At 42.3% G+C, this 18,383-nt stretch overlaps 1 protein-coding gene across 1 annotated transcript in view; it reads right to left on the bottom strand.

The window, feature by feature from the left end:
* The window catches only part of LOC128701772 (ankyrin repeat and BTB/POZ domain-containing protein 2), a 217,349-nt gene that overhangs the window by 66,947 nt on the left and 132,019 nt on the right, over positions 1-18,383 (bottom strand). The window contains exons 4-7 of the mRNA XM_070105091.1: positions 16,794-18,050; positions 12,214-12,477; positions 11,469-11,707; positions 8,627-8,885 (exon numbers count right to left, since the gene is read on the bottom strand). Coding sequence (XP_069961192.1) covers positions 8,627-8,885; positions 11,469-11,707; positions 12,214-12,477; positions 16,794-18,050 — 2,019 coding nt within the window. The remainder of the gene's footprint in view (positions 1-8,626; positions 8,886-11,468; positions 11,708-12,213; positions 12,478-16,793; positions 18,051-18,383) is intronic.

Below are 18,383 nucleotides of genomic sequence, written 5' to 3'. Positions count from 1 at the left end.
CGTGTGTCGCAGCTGGCCAAGTTGTATACAAAACCCCAATCAACCATCTCTACTATAGTGACCAGGAAAACGGCAATCAAGGAAGCTGTTGTTGCAAAAGGTGCAACTGTGATTACGAAACAGCGACCGCAAGTGTTAGAAAATGTTGAGAGACTGTTATTGGTGTGGATAAATGAAAAATAGATAGCAGGAGATAGCATCTCTCAAGCGATCATTTGTGAAAAGGCTAGGCAGTTGTATGACGATTTGGTAAAGAAAATGCCTGCAACTAGTGGTGATGTGAGTGAATTTAAGGCAAGCAAAGGTTGGTTTGAAAGATTTAAGAATTGTAGTGGCATACATAGTGTGATTAGGCATGGTAAGGCTGCCAGTTCAGACCAAAAAGCAGCTGAAAAATATGTGAAGGAATTCAAGGATTACATAAACAGTGAAGACTTGAAACCTGAACAAGTGTTTAATTGTGACGAAACAGGCCTGTTTTGGAAGAAAATGCCAAGCAGGACCTACATTACTCATGAGGAAAAGGCACTCCCAGAACATAAGCCTATGAAAGACAGGCTTACTCTTCTGATGTGTGCCAATGCTAGTGGTGATTACAAAGTGAAGCCTCAGAAACTCCCAGAAACTCCCAGAGCGTTAAGGCAAAAGAATATCCTCAAGGCTAATTTGTGTGTGCTGTGGAGGGCAAACAGTAAGGCATGGGTCACTAGGGACTTTTTCTATGACTGGTTACACCATGCATTTGCCCCCAATGTGAAAAATTACCTAATTGAAAAGAAATTAGACCTTAAGTGCCTCCTGGTGTTAGACAATGCCCCTGGTCATCCTACAGACTTGGCAGAGCGACTTTATGGGAACAAGAGCTTCATTAAGGTCAAGTTTTTGCCTCCTAATACCACTCCTCTCCTGCAGCCCATGGACCAGCAGGTCATTTCCAACTTCAAGAAACTGTACACAAAAGCTCTGTTTCAAAAGTGCTTTGTAGTGACCACAGAAACTCAATTGACTCTAAGAGAGTTTTGGAGAGATCACTTTAATATCCTCAATTGTGTAAACATTATAGGTAAGGCTTGGGAGGGAGTGACTAAGAGGACCTTGAACTCTGCTTGGAAGAAACTGTGGCCTGAATGTGTAGACCAAAGGGATTTCAAAGGGTTTGAGGCTAACCCTGAGAAGCCTATGCCAGTTGAGGAATCCATTGCGGCATTGGGGAAGTCCTTGGGGTTGGAGGTTAGTGGGGAGGATGAGGAAGAGTTGGTGGAGGAGAACAATGAAGAACTAACCACTGATGAGCTGCTAGATCATCTTCAACAGCAAGAAGCCAGACCTGAGGAAACTGCTTCAGAGGAGGGAATGGAGAAAGTGAAGAAGTTGCCTACTTCAAAGATTAAGGAAATGTGTGCAAAGTGGCTTGAAGTGAAAACCTTTTTTGATGAAAATCACCCTCACACAGCTACTGCAAGCCGTGATGGCAACCTGTACACTGACAATGTTGTGAACCACTTTAGGAACGTCATAAAGAAACGAGAGGTACAGGCCTCTATGGACAGATATGTTGTGCGACAGAGGTCCAGTGACTCTCAACCTGGTCCTAGTGGCATTAAAAAAAGAAGGGAAATAACCCCGGAAAAGGACTTGCTACCTCAAGTCCTAATGGAGGGGGATTCCCCTTCTAAACAATAGATTCGACACACTCCCCTCCTCCCATCCCATCAATCATCACCAGATCTTCATTAAAGGTAAGTATCATGTATTCTATTGTTAGTAGAGTACATACAAACTGTGAATGTCTTCTTCAGTTTGTGTGCATTAAACTTAATATTTCATGTGGTAAAAGTTATTTTTTTCATACTTTTGGGTGTCTTGCACGAATTAATTTGATTTCCATTATTTCTCATGGGGAAAATTGATTTGCTTTACAAAATTTTTAGTTTACGATGAGCTCTCAGGAACGGATTAATATCGCGAACCAGAGGTCCACTGTACTCTGAATTATTAGTTTTTTTCAACTATAAAGTCAATCTTACATAAAGGTTCATGTTGTAAAGGAACCATATCAGTGGTCAATTTGGAATTTTTGTTAACAATAAAAATGTTTAATAAGACATACATGCATAAAAATACAAATATACTGTACATACATAAATATAAATGGATAAACAAGCAAACAAATGAGTGTGCAAGTGCGCACACGCACACACACACACACACACACACACACACACACACACACACACACACACACACATCCTACAGAGGTATGATAAAGCTCACGGCTCGGGGAGAGTGACCTAGTAGCGATCAGTGAAGAGGCGGGGCCAGGAGCTCGGACTCGACCCCCGCAACCTCAACTAGGTGAGTACAACTAGGTGAGTACACACACACACACACACACACACACACACACACACACACACACACAGCATCCTGTCAGGTCTCCCACACCTCAAAAAAGAAAACAGAATAGCGTGTTCAAGAAAATGAAAATATTTATTTCCTGGCAAAGTTTACAACGTGGGGTTTACATATTTATTATTATTTATCACACTGGCCGATTCCCACCAAGGCAGGGTGGCCCGAAAAAGAAAAACTTTCACCATCATTCACTCCATCACTGTCTTGCCAGAAGGGTCCTTTACACTACAGTTTTTAAACTGCAACATTTACACCCAACATTTACATATTATAAAATATTAATTACAAAGAAGGCCACTAGCATGCCTAGGCATTTCTGACAGACTAATACTAATTCTTACTCTATATTGAGACCGGTTATGAAGCAGTACATTTTAATATACATTATTGCATACTGATACAAACGTTAGATAACTGGAGTGATTATCATTAATATATAACAATAGTACAATTAGAAAATTTAGTAATGGGAATGGTTTTATCTTGGCATGACACACTGTTTCTATAAAAGCTCCTATATTGGCAGAGTATTTCAGGCAAACTTAGAACTTATGATTTATTAGGCAGTAAGTAAGTTTATTCAGGTATACACAGTTACATAGAATTATCATACATAGCAACATATGTGTAGAGAACCTGGGATAACCCAAAAAAGTCAGACAGAGTAACTTATTTTAGGAATTTTATATTTGCAGTCATTTGGGAGAGTGTAAGTGTAAAATAGGGAGAATTACAGATAATAAGAGTAAGTTTACTTTATTTTGGATGTGTTCACGATACCAAAAAGAGAACAGGTGGTTTTTGCATAGTTACCTGATGATGGGTTGTGATAAGGAAATAAGGTGTTTTTTAACGGTAGTTTTGAAAATGGTGGTTGAGTCTGCGGTTCTAGAGCTTTCGGGCAGGGAGTTCCAGATTTTAGGCTGTTTTATGTATGGCCGTTTTATGTATGGCCATTTTTGTAGAGATTTAGCCGAACACGAGGAATATCATAGAGATTTTTGTGTTTGGTATTGTGTCTATGGGTCCTGTTGCAACTATCAAGAAAGTGTTTAAGTCCAGGGTTAATATTAGAATTTATGGTTCTGTAAATATAGGTTGCACAGTGGTAGGTGTGAATGTTTTGAACAGTTAGTAGGTTTACGTCTTTGAAGAGTGACGGGGGTGCATTGTCTAGCACTGGATTGCATCATAATTCTTACTGCAGCTTTTTGTTGGGTTATTATTGGTTTTAGGTGGGTTGCTGCTGTTGATCCCCAGGCACAAATAGCATAGGTGAGTTAGGGATGGATGAGTGAATAGTACAGTGTGAGTAGGGCTGAATGCGGTACATAGTAATGTATCTTTAAGAGGATCCCAACTGTTTTAGATAAATTTTTTTTGCATGTTGGATTTTTTTTTTTTCCAACAAGTTGGCTGTCTCTCACCGAGGCAGAGTGACCCAAAAAGAACAAAAAATCCCCAAAAAGAAAATACTTTAATCATCATTCAACACTTTCACCTCACTCATACATAATCATTGTCTTTGCAGAGACGCTCAGATACGACAATTTAGAAGTCCCTCCAAACTGTCAATATCCCAGAGATTTCTTTTCCATTTCCAGGACTCAAGTCCGGCTAAATCTATAATAACCAATTTTCCTGAATCCCTTCACTACATATTACCCTGCTCACACTCCAACAGCTTGTCAAGTCCCAAAACCCATTCTTCTCCATTTACTCCTATCTAACACGCTCACACACGCTTGCTGGAAGTCCAAGCCCCTCGCCCACAACACCTCCTTTACCCCCTCCCTCCAACCTTTTAGAGGACGACCCCTACCCCTCTTCCTTTCCCCTACAGATTTATACGCTCTCCATGTCATTCTACTTTGATCCATTCTCTCTAAATGACCAAACCACCTCAACAACCCCTCTTCTGCCCTCTGACTAATACTTTTATTAACTCCACACCTTCTCCTAATTTCCACACTCTGAATTCTCTGCATAATATTTACACCACACATTGCCCTTAAACAGGACATCTCCACTGCCTCCAACCGTCTCCTCGCTGCTGCATTTACCACCCAAGCTTCACACCCATATAATAGTGTTGGTACTACTATACTTTCATACATTCCCTTCTTTGCCTCCACAGATAACGTTTTTTGTCTCCACAGATACCGCAATGAACCACTCACCTATTTTCCTTTATCAATTCTATGGTTAACCTCATCCTTCATAAACCCATCAAGTTGCAGACTCAGGAATTTGTCCTTATTATGTTTAGCAATAAGAGTGTTGTCAATCATAATGTTCAGTTGGCATCACCTATTCTGCTCCCAAACATAATGTCGATATTTTTACTACCTCTTCATTAACAATAGTGTTGAGTGAGGCAAGATTAGGGTGGGAGATGACATAAGTTGTGTCATCAGCAAAGAGGTTAAGTTGTGATACATTAAGAAGATAACTGATGTACAGTGGAACCTCAAATATCGAACTTTCTTCAGTCCAGAAGGCTGCTCGAGTGCCTTTACCGAATGAATTTATTCCCATCAGGAATAATGTAAATTAGATTAGTCCATTTCAGACCCTCAAAAATACACTTATAAAAGCACTTACAAAAATACACTTACATAATTGGTTGTATTGGGAGCAGTTCGATTTTTGAGGTTCCACTGTATAAGAGAAAGAGCAGGGGACCAAGGACACTCTCCTGTGATACTCCAGTATACAGTGGTGTTGTTGATGAGGTTATGTCCTTAATAGAGACATACTGATGTCTGTTAGTAAGGTAGGATTTGAAATACAGCCTCTCCTCACTTAATGATGGAGTTCCACTCCTAAGACCACATCGGTAAACAAATTCGTTGCTAAGTGAGGAGCATACTATAATGGTAGTGGGTTTGTGTCAACCATCTTTTATATTGTTTTAATGTTACCTTTGTACCATTTATGACATTTCTGGTCAGAGAGCCCATCATAAGTCTGAGTTATTGGTAAACGAGTACATCACTAAGTGAGGAGAGGCTGTATGTAAGTGCGTGGCCTCTTATACCATAATGATCAAGTTTGTGGAGTAGGATACTGTGGTCTACTGTATCAAAAGCTTTCCTTAGGTCGATAGAGTCCTAGTGGATATTCATTTTTTTTAAGTGTTGTGTAAAGCAGGTCTAGCATGTTTACAATTGGATCATTTGTGCTTCAGCTTTTCCTGAAGCCAAATTGGCAGGGATGGAGGATGCTTTGTGATGTTATAAAAGAATATAGTAATCGTTATAAAAGAATATAGTAATCTCTTGTTCACGAGTTTCTTGAAGATTTTAGATAGCAACAGTAAGTTTGATATTGTCCTGTAGTTGTTAACATCTGTGAGGTCACCTCATTTGTGTATTGGTGTGACCCTGGCTATTTTGATTAATGTCAGGAAAATGCTGGTTTCTAGTGATTTGTTAAGAGTAATGAAATAGCAGGTGAAAGAACATGAGCCACTTGTTTGTACAATAATGGTGGAACTTCAGCCAGATTTCCTGATTTATTTTTAAGTGACTTAATAATTGTGGTGACTTGTGGGCTCGGTTGGTGCAAGATAGGAGGAGGTTGGGAAATTCCCATCTAAGTAATCACTCACTCGGGCATTGGCACCTGGGATTTTACTGGTGAGATTTGATCCTATATTTGAGAAAAGGAGGGGTGTTAATGTTGCAGTTTAAAAACTGTAGTGTAAAGCACCCTTCTGGCAAGACAGTGATGGAGTGAATGATGGTGAAATCGGCCAGTGTGATAATAATAATAAAATAATAATTTGAGAAAAAAACATTTATCTTGTTGACTGTATCAATAGGTTGTAGTTGTATTTCATTCAGTTTAGTTAGGACAATATCCCTAGCTTTTTCAGTTTGTGGCTGCCTAGAATATGAGAGTCTTCCAGTGAATCTATTAGAGTAGTACAATTGCTTAGCCTTTCTTATTAGGTTGGTGAGGACTGATGTGTTATGCTTAATAACTTTTTTTTTTTTTTTTCAACAAGTCGGCCGTCTCCCACCGAGGCAGGGTGACCCACCGAGGCAGGGTGACCCACCGAGGCAGGGTGACCCACCGAGGCAGGGTGACCCACCGAGGCAGGGTGACCCACCGAGGCACGGTGACCCACCGAGGCAGGGTGACCCACCGAGGCACGGTGACCCACCAAGGCAGGGTGACCCACCGAGGCAAGGTGACCCACCGAGGCAGGGTGACCCACTGAGGCAGGGTGACCCACCGAGGCAGGGTGACCCACCGAGGCAGGGTGACCCACCGAGGCAGAGTGACCCACCGAGGCAGGGTGACCCACCGAGGCAGGGTGACCCACTGAGGCAGGGTGACCCACCGAGGCAGGGTGACCCACCGAGGCAGGGTGACCCACCGAGGCAGGGTGACCCAGAATCCCCAAAAAGAAAATATTTTCATCATCATTCAACACTTTCACCACACTCGCACATTATCACTGTTTTTGCAGAGGTGCTCAGAACACAACAGTTTAGAAGCATATACGTATAAAGATACACAACATATCCCTCCAAACTGCTTAATAATATCTTTGTTTATTAAGCCCTATCTATATTGCTTTTCATACTGATGTTTCTTATCAATGGATCTTAGTATGCTGTTGGTTAGCCATGGGCAACCGAGCCGTTTATTTGTAATCTCTTTCATTTTTATGGGACAATGTTTGTTATACAGTCTAAGTAATTTGTTAAGAAATATGTCTATCCAATCACTGATACCATTGGGACTGGAAAATTCTGTAGGCCAGTCAATCGGACTTAGCTCTGTTGTGAAGTTATTTATTGATGCCTCCTCATGGAGTCTAAAAGAGAACTTGTTGTATTCCAATGGTAGTTTACAAATGTTTGTTAAGAGGAAGGTAGGGTAGTGGTCAGTAGTGCTGTCTGTGATTATCCCTGACTGAGGGGGAGCTAGTATATTAGAGGAAACTGAAGGTATGGTACACCAATGCTGATGGGATAACGAATAAGTGGGAGGAGTGGCACAAAAGAATCACAAAGGCATTACCAGATGCAGCCCTTACAGAAATCTCAGGAATGATAATAAATGCCATTTTTCCAACTGGATTTCAGATCCTAAGGAAAGACAGAGGGAACAGAGGGAGTGGAGGAGTGGCACTGCTCAACAAAAGCCAATGGGATTTTGAGGAGCTGGAGAGAGGAGACACAGGAGAAGCAAGAGACTACATAATAGGAACACTTTAGTCTGGAGGTTCCAAGGTGGTGATTGCAGTGATGTACAACCCACTGCAGAATAGCAGGAGGCCAAGACAAGAATATGCTGAGAGTAACAGAGAGATGGTTGACACACTGGCTGAAGTGGCTGAAGGGCCTATGGGGGCAGGGCAAAGCTGCTGGTTGTAGATGACTTCAATCAGAAAGAAACCAACTGGGAAAATCTGGAGCCACATGGGGGCCCAGGAATGTGGAGAGCTAAGATGTTGGAGGTGATACTGGATAACTTCATGCATCAACACGTTAGGGATACTACTAGAGAAAGGGAAGAGGATGAACCAGAAAGACTGGACCAAATATTCACCTTGAGCAGTGCAGATATTGAGGACATCACAAACAAAAAGCCCCTTGGAGCTAGTGATTTTGTGGTTCTAAGCTTCGAATATATGGTAGTTTTACAAGTGGAGAGGGAGGTAGGAAGGGCAGGATGAATAAAGCCAAACTACACGAGAGGGGACTACCCAGGCATGAGGAATTTCCTGCACAAGGTACAGTGGGACAGAACTGGAAGGGAAATCAGTAAATGAGATGATGGAATGTGTGGCAACAATATGCAAGAAAGCAGAGAAGAGGTTTGTAACCAAGGGCAATAAGTGATAAGGCCAGGATGAGCCCTTGGTTCACCAAAATGTGTAGAGAAGTGAAAACAAAGTGTGCTAGAGAATGGAAGAAGTAAAGAAGGTAAATGACCCAGGAGAATAAGGAGAGTAGTCAAAGAGCAAGAAATGAATATGCACAGGTGAGGAGGGAGGCCCAACAACAATATGAAAATTACATAGCAGTGTAAGCCAAGTCTGACCCGAAGCTGTTGTACAGCCACATCAGGAAGAAAACAACAGTCAAAGACTAGGTAATCTGGCTGAGGGAGGAAGGAAGGAGAGGAGTTTACAAGAAACAACCTTGAAGTATGTGAGGAGCTAATGAGGATCGGTTATATTGCCTGTTACCTTTATGCAGGAATCAGCCAGAGCTGGAGACAGGACAATCTTGAGAGCAGAGGAGACTTCCTGCTTGCTACACATTGCCAGGGGTCGAGTGAGCCTCTGAGCCTCACGCGCCACCCTAACCAGTGCCCGCTGCAGCAGGTACGACAGTCGCGGCACCGCCTCCATGGACACTCTGTCTAGCTGCTCCCTCACCCGGCCCTGCTGCACCACTCGTAGCACATCATGGTTGCTCCACGGTAGCTGCTGAAGCTCAACCAATCTGTACAAATTGGAAAATGGTTCCTAAATCTAGCAACATTTTGGTGTACGTCTCGTCTCTGTACAATAATTCTAAGTGGAATTATCACAGTTATGATAAATGAATATAATATTGATTTTCCAAGCCACCAAAATCTTTTGTGATATTTCCTTTAACCCTTAAACTGTCCAAACGTAGATCTACGTTTTTACAACATTTGAAAATATGTAAAAAAACATAGATCTTCTTTTCTTTTTTTTTGCATTTGAAAACGTGTAAAAAAAACTTTGATCTACTTTTGGAGCACTACACATGTGAATGTAAATTTGTTTAGACAGTTTAAGGGTTAAAGGTGCATGCCATACCACTTAAAGGTGCATGCCATACCACTTAAAGGTGCATGCCATACCACTTACAGGTGCACACCATACCACTTACAGGTGCACACCATACCACTTACAGGTGCACACCATACCACTTACAGGTGCACACCATACCACTTACAGGTGCACACCATACCACTTACAGGTGCACACCATACCACTTACAGGTGCACATATCACTTAACCGTGCACAAACACATAACCTGCACATCAGAGAATGAAACTTATGACGATGTTTCAGTCCGACTTCGATGATTAACTAGGCTTTAAATAGGCTTTAAACCTTTCAGAGAAAGTTCCTTGATGCTGGTGAGGGGCTCTTGATCCCAGGAATTAGAGCAATGTTCCAATTCCTTGAATTAAGCCTGAATGCTTTCCATTCCCCAAGGCACTGTATGACCCCTATGGGTTTAGTGCTCCATGACTGTAATAATAACAATAGGCTTTTAACTTAACAAAGTGAGCCAATAGGCTTCATAGAATTAGACATTAGTAAGTTGAGGCACGACTGGAAATGTTAGTATGGGGTTAGGGAAGTTAGGGAACAGAGTACGTATGGGAAATCAGTGGAAGATCCCTTACACAGTTTTAAGAGCAGGTATGATAGGGTCCAAAATGCTGGTAATACAGTAGGACCTACATATCCACTGGGGATATATTCCAAGACACTCCAAAACCACGGATAGTAGCAAACACTATATATAAGTCGTTTTTTTGTTTACATACATACCTATATACAAGTTTAATTGATCAATTATGAACAATAAGTCTAGAATTATCACTTTTCACTAATGGGAAGCACTTCACAGCTTCTCTGAAGAACTGCCATCACTGCTTTTGCACTTTTGGGCAATTATTAAGTAAAATTGAGGGTTATTTTTGGGCCAGGGTAAACTGCGGATAACTGAAACCGTGGAAACTGGACCCATGGATATGGCGGCCTTACTGTATATTCAGGACCTGAAGTCATAACTAGGAGTACACAGAGAGTGATGAATTAAGTCTAATGTGCAAGAGGTTTGAATTATCACTCCTGGCCAGGTTTTTTTTTAACTCTAACTAATGGGTTGTGCTGATTTCTGGCCTCAAGAGCCCAGTCATACCTATTCTTCAAGTTGTTTATAGGTCTCACTTCTCAGCATACATAAGGGGGATTACCAACAGACCCCTGGTTGTCTTCAAGAAGGTGCCAAGCAGGCACCTAAAGTCAGTACCTGACTAGCTGGGCTGTGGTTTCTACACTGGTTTGTATGTGGCCAGCAGTAACAGTGGATCAGGTCCTGATCCACTATGAGACCTGGTCATGGACCGGGCTGCTGAGGCAATGACCCCCGGAACACCCTCCAGGTATACCACTTCTTTAAATACAGCAACAGGAGTGGAGTATAAAACAATTCCAACCACACATCAGAGTGAAAAACTAATGTGATGGACCTGAGAGTAATAATGTCAGAAAACCTCACTTACAAAGATCACAATAATGTATCTATCACATCTGCCAGGAAAATGATAGGATGGATAATGAGAACCTTCAAAACTAGGGATGCCAAGCCCATGATGATACTCTTTAAATCACTTCTCTCTAGGCTGGAATATTTCTGTACACTAACTGCCCCTTTCAAGGCAGGTGAAATTGCAGACCTGAAGAATACACAGAGAACTTTCATGGCATGTATAGGTACAATAAAACACTTAAATTACTGGGAACAGTTGAAGTCCCTTGATTTGTACTCCCTGGAATGCAGGCGAGAAAGGTACATGATAATATACACTTTGAAAATCCTAGAGGGACTAGTCCCAAATCTGTAGACTGAAATCACTTACTAGAAAGTAAAAGACTGGGCAGGAGATGCAACATCCCCCAGTGAAAAACATGGGTGCCATGAGTATGCTAAGAGACAACACAATAAGTGTCAGGGAGCCAAAACTGTTCAACTGTCTCCCAGTATACATAAGAGGGATTACCAATGGACCCCTGGCTGTCTTCAAGAGGAAGCTGGACCAACACTAAAAGTCAGTACATGACCACCCAGGCTGTGGTTCCTGGTTGATCAGGCCCTGATCTACCACGAGGCCTGGTAATGGACCAGGCTGTGGGGGCACTGAACCCCCAAAACACCCTCCAGGTATATAGTGACAGAAACAATACAGGAAAAGGAACAATACTCTAAAACAAGCTAGTGTGTTCACAAAGTGAAATCAATACCTTATGAAACATTACCTGTTGTGGGAATCAACCCAAACAAACTCATCAGCGGCCGTGACATTAGTGTTAATAGTTTCCAAGGACGAGTGCCTCATCAATCTTCGAACTGGCTCGCCCTCAGAGCCTGACATGGAGGAGTAGGTGGAGGTGGAGTAGCTAGTTCTTGAGCCTTGGGAACGCATTGTGAGCTGCTCAATGGCTTGTTTGATATCCTCCAGGCCACTGGCACTCTCCAGGGTCAGTGAGAGGTCATCCTGAAACAATGTCATTTTTTTAACTGATGAAAAATGACCAGCAGCTGCTGAAGAACATGAAGAACACACTGGATGTGAAGAACTTGTTCTTCAAGTTCGTGGTGAAGATTGGTGTTAAGAGATGTGAACTAAAATGGCCTCAAATGTTAGAAATGAACTCAAATATTTTAGAAACGGCATCAAATGTTATAAATGGCATAAAAAATGAATGTTAAAAATGGTTTCAAATATCAGAAATGACCTCAAAATGGCCTTAGATATGTTAGAAACAACCTCAATTATGTTAGAAATGACTTCAAATATTTTGGAAATAGCCTCAAATTCTTAGAAATGTTCTCAAATATGTTAGAAATGACCTCAGTTTTTTAGAAATAGCCTCAAATACATGAGAAATAACTTCAAACACTGCAATCTACAGTGAAAACAATCTTAATCTTGTTCTTCGATCCATGACATTATTTTACAAGTTTTTGATGAAAAAATTAAAAGTTATGGCCACAGGTTACCTTGGAAGGTGTGGCCCTGTGCCTGGGCCACTGTTGGCCACGTCTGGCCGAGCCGGCACCCTTGTAGCCGGCCCCAACAGAGGTGACAGCCGCTGATAGTCGTTCATCCTCAGGAACGACCTTCAGGTTGGACCTGAGGTGGTCGTGCCTGGGCAGGGAGTCGATGGGTGGAGACGAGGAGGTGTGGTCATCTGACATGGAGGCGTGGCCTGACGACCTGTTCTCATCCGAGGATGATCCACCGCCATATGAGTCCTGTCGTCGCTAAGAAAAAACAGGAAACAGTATAAGCTGCACAAGTCAAGAGGCTGATTAAGGGCTCTTGATCCAAGGAATTAACACTATCCTCCCTTGAATCAAACAGGACTGCAGTCCCATTCATGTGCAGCCTCTCCTTACTTAGCAACGTACTTGTTTACCGATACCTCGGACTTACGACAGGCTATCTGACCAGTATTCATACCTACATAATATATATTAGAGCCGATTTCCTCTATTCTGTTTATTTCAATATACAGTGGACCCCCGGTTAACGATATTTTTTTCATTCCAGAAGTATGTTCAGGTGCCAGTACTGACCGAATTTGTTCCCATAAGGAATATTGTGAAGTAGGTTAGTCCATTTCAGACCCCCAAACATACACGTACAAACGCACTTACATAAATACACTTACATAATTGGTCGCATTGGGAGGTGATCGTTAAGCGGGGGTCCACTGTACAGTACACTACTGTATAAACATTTAAGAATATACAAGAACTGTTATAAATGGTGCAAAGGTAACATTAAAACAATATTAAAGATGGTTGACAGAAACTCACTACCATTATAGTACGTACGCTCCTCACTTAGTGACGAATTCGTTTAACGATGTGGCCTCAGGAATGGAACTCTGTCGTAAAGTGAGGAGAGGCTGTATAGCATAACCCCAATAAGTTGTACAAAACCTGATGTGGGAATTTATTTGGTCCCAAATTCCCACTGGTGGGTTGTATACAGGTGCATTTTGACTTACAATGGTTCAACTTACGATGATTCAACTTTACGATGGTGCAAAAGCAATTAGTTACAGTAATCATATTTTGATTTACGTATTCAGTGAGAGTAATTATTTATTTACTTATCTATTTAGCATACCACATTCATATCATACTGAAGATATTTTTGACTTACAACGAGTTCGTCAGAATGTAACCTCATCGTAAATCGAAGATCACTTGCATAAATATTTTAGTGTCATGTTTACAGGGATGGCAAAAAAGTTGTATTGCACCCTTAAACCCACTAACATACCCCTGGAACAGCAAAAGAACCATAAGGCTGAGGTAATATTTGATAGACTGAGGCCTTATGAATAATGTAGGTAGGCTTGAATCATTAGTAAATATTTGAATTAATAAAGAGCCTTAGACATTAATATCAAAATGTTATAATAGGAAATGAGATTAGACATATGGTGATAGCTGGCATCTTCTTGAGTTAGGTAGAGAAAGCTGGCTAGTGACAGATACGTGGGTTAGTGGGAAGCCAGAAGCAACAGCCTGGTTGACCAGGCTAGCACCAGAGAAGCCTGACCCATGACCGAGCTCTGAGAGCAGTAAGACTCTCGAAACTCATCAAAGGTATATCAAAGGTAAGTGAATGTATGAGCATTCTTCTGGCATCAGCAGTCGAGGAGATAAGAATCCACAGGAGCTCTAAGCCCAGTGTTTCATGCTGTCTACAAAATACTCATCTGGCAATCAGTAAAACAACAATAGAGGCCTTTCCAAGGTTCCAAAGATACTTGTCTCAACACCAGACCCTATCATGAAAGTATTACACATTTTCACTTTAATAATAGGTGGCTGTCATTATTTTGGAAAACACCGGATAATTTAGGTATGGGTTATGAGTGGGCCAAGAGCCCAAACTAGGGTATGTAGCAGTCAAGATTGTTAAGTGAATCACCCCTTGAGTATTTAGTACATTAAAGTTAGTTAGGGATACCCCAGGGACTCCTTGGGATGTATGCGATGTAATCGATTACAGGTACAATTTTCCAGTGCATGTGGCATTCAAGAGAGAAGTCACACAGAAGTCAGTTAACCTGGGTAGACTCAGGGGATGTCTAGCTAGGATAGACTCCACACCACAAGTAAGTCTGTTCTAGTTTGTGCATGGAGAAAGCAAGGAAGGACATTGCAACTCAGTTAACCTTTCCAAAGAAGTGAACTAAGGGAGCCTTACGAGGGTAAGATAAATTAATCTTACGTCACCTGTATCAGTTGGAAATCTTACAAGTTCCTGCACCTGATATCCTCACCTGCTGTGAGGATAATATATAAATAGGTCAGAAAACTTACAGGTTGATTAATGAGATATTTATGAAACATCTGGGTGCTTTTACAAAATAAAGATGCTGGAATGTTGATAAAGATGCTGGAATGTTGATAAAGATGCTGGAATGTTGATAAAGATGCTGGAATGTTGATAAAGATGCTGGAATGTTGAGCAAATGTCCCATTAATTTACTGACACAACGACAAACAGTCAGGGCCTCTAAGAGAAATTTTGCAAGGAAGAATAAGACTGCTTTGGGGCCCCTGCGGGCTGACTGAGGGTTGAGGTGATGATCAACAACCAAAATTCAGAAAATGAATCGAATTCTGCATAATTTTTCTAAACTAAAAATTGTTGAAATTACCTAAAAAATTAAAATGAAATGTCTATGGCTATGGGGCCCCTTCAGAGAATCACAGCCAGACCCAAGGCCAATGTACCAGCCCAAATCCACCTCCCAGGCCCTGCAAACAGTAGAAGAGCCAGAACTGCACCCAGAGGCTGTGTACTGCTTATTTGCTAACAGATTTTGTTTGTATACTTTTACTAGGCCTTGTGTTCCTTTTAGAAAACTGAATATCCATCATGACTCACGAAATTGTAATGACACGACTGCAAACAAACCATACCACGGGCGGGGATAGAACCCGCACGTATGGCTATCAAAGACTGTTCAACTGCCTCTCAGCATACATAAGGGGGATTACCAATAGATTCCTGGCTATCTTCAAGGTGCTGGACAGGCACCTAAAGTCAGTACCTGATCAGACGGGCTGTGGGTTGTATTTTGGGTTGCATTTGGCCAAAGTAACAGCCTGGATGATCAGGCCCTGATCCACCATGAGGCCTGGTCACAGACTGGGCAGCGGGGGCATTGACCCCCGAATCCTTCTCCAGGTATCAACTTATGGCTCCCACTCCAGGTTGCATTTATCACATCTCTGTGACAATCATTTAACATGTAACACAGTGTTACACACTGTAATGCACTGTAACACTAACACTCAGCCACCATACTTGATCACATACTTAGTATATATAAAGGTTATAATTTCTTTCTTTCAAAACACTGGCCATATCCCACCGAGGCAGGGTGGCCCACCGAGGCAGGGCGGCCCAAAAGGAAAAATGAAAGTTTCTCCTTTTACATTTAGTAATATATACAGGAGAAGGGGTTACTAGCCCCTTGCTCCTGGCATTTTAGTCGCCTCTTACAACACGCATGGCTTACGGAGGAAGAATTCTGTTCCACTTCCCCATGGAGGTAAGAGGAAATAAACAAGGACAAGAACTAGAAAGAAAACCCAGAGGGGTGTGTATATATATGCTTGTACATGTATGTGTAGTGTGATCTAAGTGTCAGTAGAAGTAGCAAGACATACCTGAAATCTTGCATGTTTATGAGACAGAAAAAAGGACACCAGCAATCCTACCATCACGTAAAACAATTACAGGCTTTCGTTTTACACTCACTTGGCAGGACGGTAGTACCTCCCTGGGTGGTTGCTGTCCACCAACCTACTACCACAGGATGGTAGTACCTCCCTGGGTGGTTGCTGTCTACCAACCTACTACCACAGGATGGTAGTACCTCCCTGGGTGGTTGTTGTCTACCAACCTACTACCTTTAAAAGGTTATAATTATAACCATAATTTTTATAGGGGTGGAGTGGTAAGCCAGTGGAAGGATTTGGCCAGATGACCAAAAGCTCCAGCTGTGGGTCATCATGTGACTAAGACCCACATCAGGAAACACTTGTCCTGTTTCCTGACAAACCTTACCTAACCAAACATATTTTGCAACCACTCTGAGAACATTAGTCAGTCATGCATCATAACCACAAGTCTTAGTAATCACTTCATCACTTATTGCGCCAGGAAAATCATTAGAGAATGGATAGGCCTACACAGGACAATAAAATTAAGGTCAACTAGAAGTTACAGTAAAGAAAAACTGGTAAATAGGCTATGCAATTGTGATTGGACGGTGTTAAGGTGCACAGACGTAAAATTCAGAACCACGTTCACTGCCGTCCTTGATAATAATATACCATGTAAAGAGGTTAGAATCAAATGAAAAACTGAACCCTGGATAACTGCTGAGATATTAGATAATATGAAATTCAGGGATCAGTTGTTTAAAGATTTAAGGCAACAGATAGGATATTGCAATGCTAAATGAATTTCAAAGGGTTAAGAACAGAGTGCAGAGGCTTATAAAAGGAGCAATGCCAAGGCACCCACAACTGGTTCTTACCTGTATAACTCGCAGCTCGTCAACTGACAGGTGGTGAGGGAAGGAGAGAATATTCCGTCTCTTAGACTTGAGTTTGGTCGGTGGCCGTTTGCGATGCATCATGTGGTCACCGTCTGAGGAACTCTTGCTTAGAGAGCCGCAGTCTGTGCTCTCAGGAGTCAGCTGGCCCGCAGGGCGTCCCAGGTGGCCCAGGTGAGCACTCAGGTGGCTATTCAGGTGATGTTTGTTGAGTTCGTTGTAAGTGTCAACATCATCTGGCAGGACAGTGAGCGCCATCTTGCTAGTGACTTCGGCTAGCTTCTTCAGATCGCAGCCGTCGACTAGGACTTCAGGGTCGCCTAAGTCCTTCTCTGCTGGGTAGTCGCGGTACTTATCATCCAGGGCATCATCCATACAGCTATTGTTATTATTACTGGATGAAAAACTAATATCCTTCTTCACTTCGAGGGCATCGATAACCTTTTCTGGTGGGTCGTGTTGCAGCCTCTGGCCATGAGACGGTGAAGATTGCATGTGCAATGCCGTCAAGGGCAGAGGAGCATACGTAGAGCTAAGATGCCCCGAAATTGGGTATTTCTCGGTAGTCATTGGGTAGCTACCTTCCCACACTGCATTGGTGGTACTGGTGTTGACCTGAGATGGGCTATTGTTAACCTGAGATGGGGTATTGTTAACCTGAGATGGGGTATCACGTTCAGGGTATTGTTGTACAAAATGGCTGCTGATACCTGCAGGGCTTACTCTGGGGGCTCCCACAGAAGAAATGTCTAATTTAGACATATCGGGTTTTAGGTAGTCATGCTGGGGACGAGGGTCAGCCATTTTGATGGGTGGACTGGCCATTCTCTGTTGCTCCTGGAGTTTTACTGGAGGGGATGTCACCCTGTGGGGTGAAGCTACCCGTTCCCTGAGAGCACCACCCCCAGTGGACCCCAGCATCCCTAGAGCCACCCCAGGGGACTGCTGGCGCTGGGCTGGCACTACCTCTCGGCTCTGAGCCTTGTACACTGGGGTATTCCCTCCATTCTTGCTGGGGTAGTCCTGGGGTTTGCTGGGATAGTCCTGGGGCTTCGTGGGGTAGTCCTGAGTCTTGGAGTAGTCCTGCAGCTTGCTGGGATAGTCCTGCAGCTTACTGGGATAGTCCTGAGGCTTGTGTTGGTAGTAGTCATGACGAGGGTAGTCGCGGTGGGCCAGACTTAAGGGAGCCATAACCAGGCGCTCTCGCGACCCAGCTCTGCTACCCTCACGTCCGCGACCCTGAGACACACAATGATAACTATTATTAGTAGTAGTACAGTAGACTGCAGATTTACATGGTTGTTATGTTCCTGAAAATTGGGTACAAGAAGAAATTGTGTAAAACACACTGAAGAACTTATGGGAAAAAATAGGATTATGTGCCTTGGACCCCAAAAAGGGCAAACAAACTTTTTTTAGGTCCCCAAATTACGAAAAAAAATAAAAATGATAATATAATTGTGGTTTATTATTGTGATGCATTATGTTTAATGCATTGCTTAAGGCTATATATGGAACAGAAATAATATTTCTTATCTCGAATTGTGGTTGCTGGTATATATCAATGATTCC

The sequence above is a fragment of the Cherax quadricarinatus genome, chromosome 96, assembly GCF_038502225.1.
Source record: "Cherax quadricarinatus isolate ZL_2023a chromosome 96, ASM3850222v1, whole genome shotgun sequence".
Taxonomy (NCBI): domain Eukaryota; kingdom Metazoa; phylum Arthropoda; class Malacostraca; order Decapoda; family Parastacidae; genus Cherax; species Cherax quadricarinatus.
The sequence above is the reverse complement of the archived record's forward strand: the minus strand, read 5'-3'. Positions and strand labels throughout refer to the sequence as shown.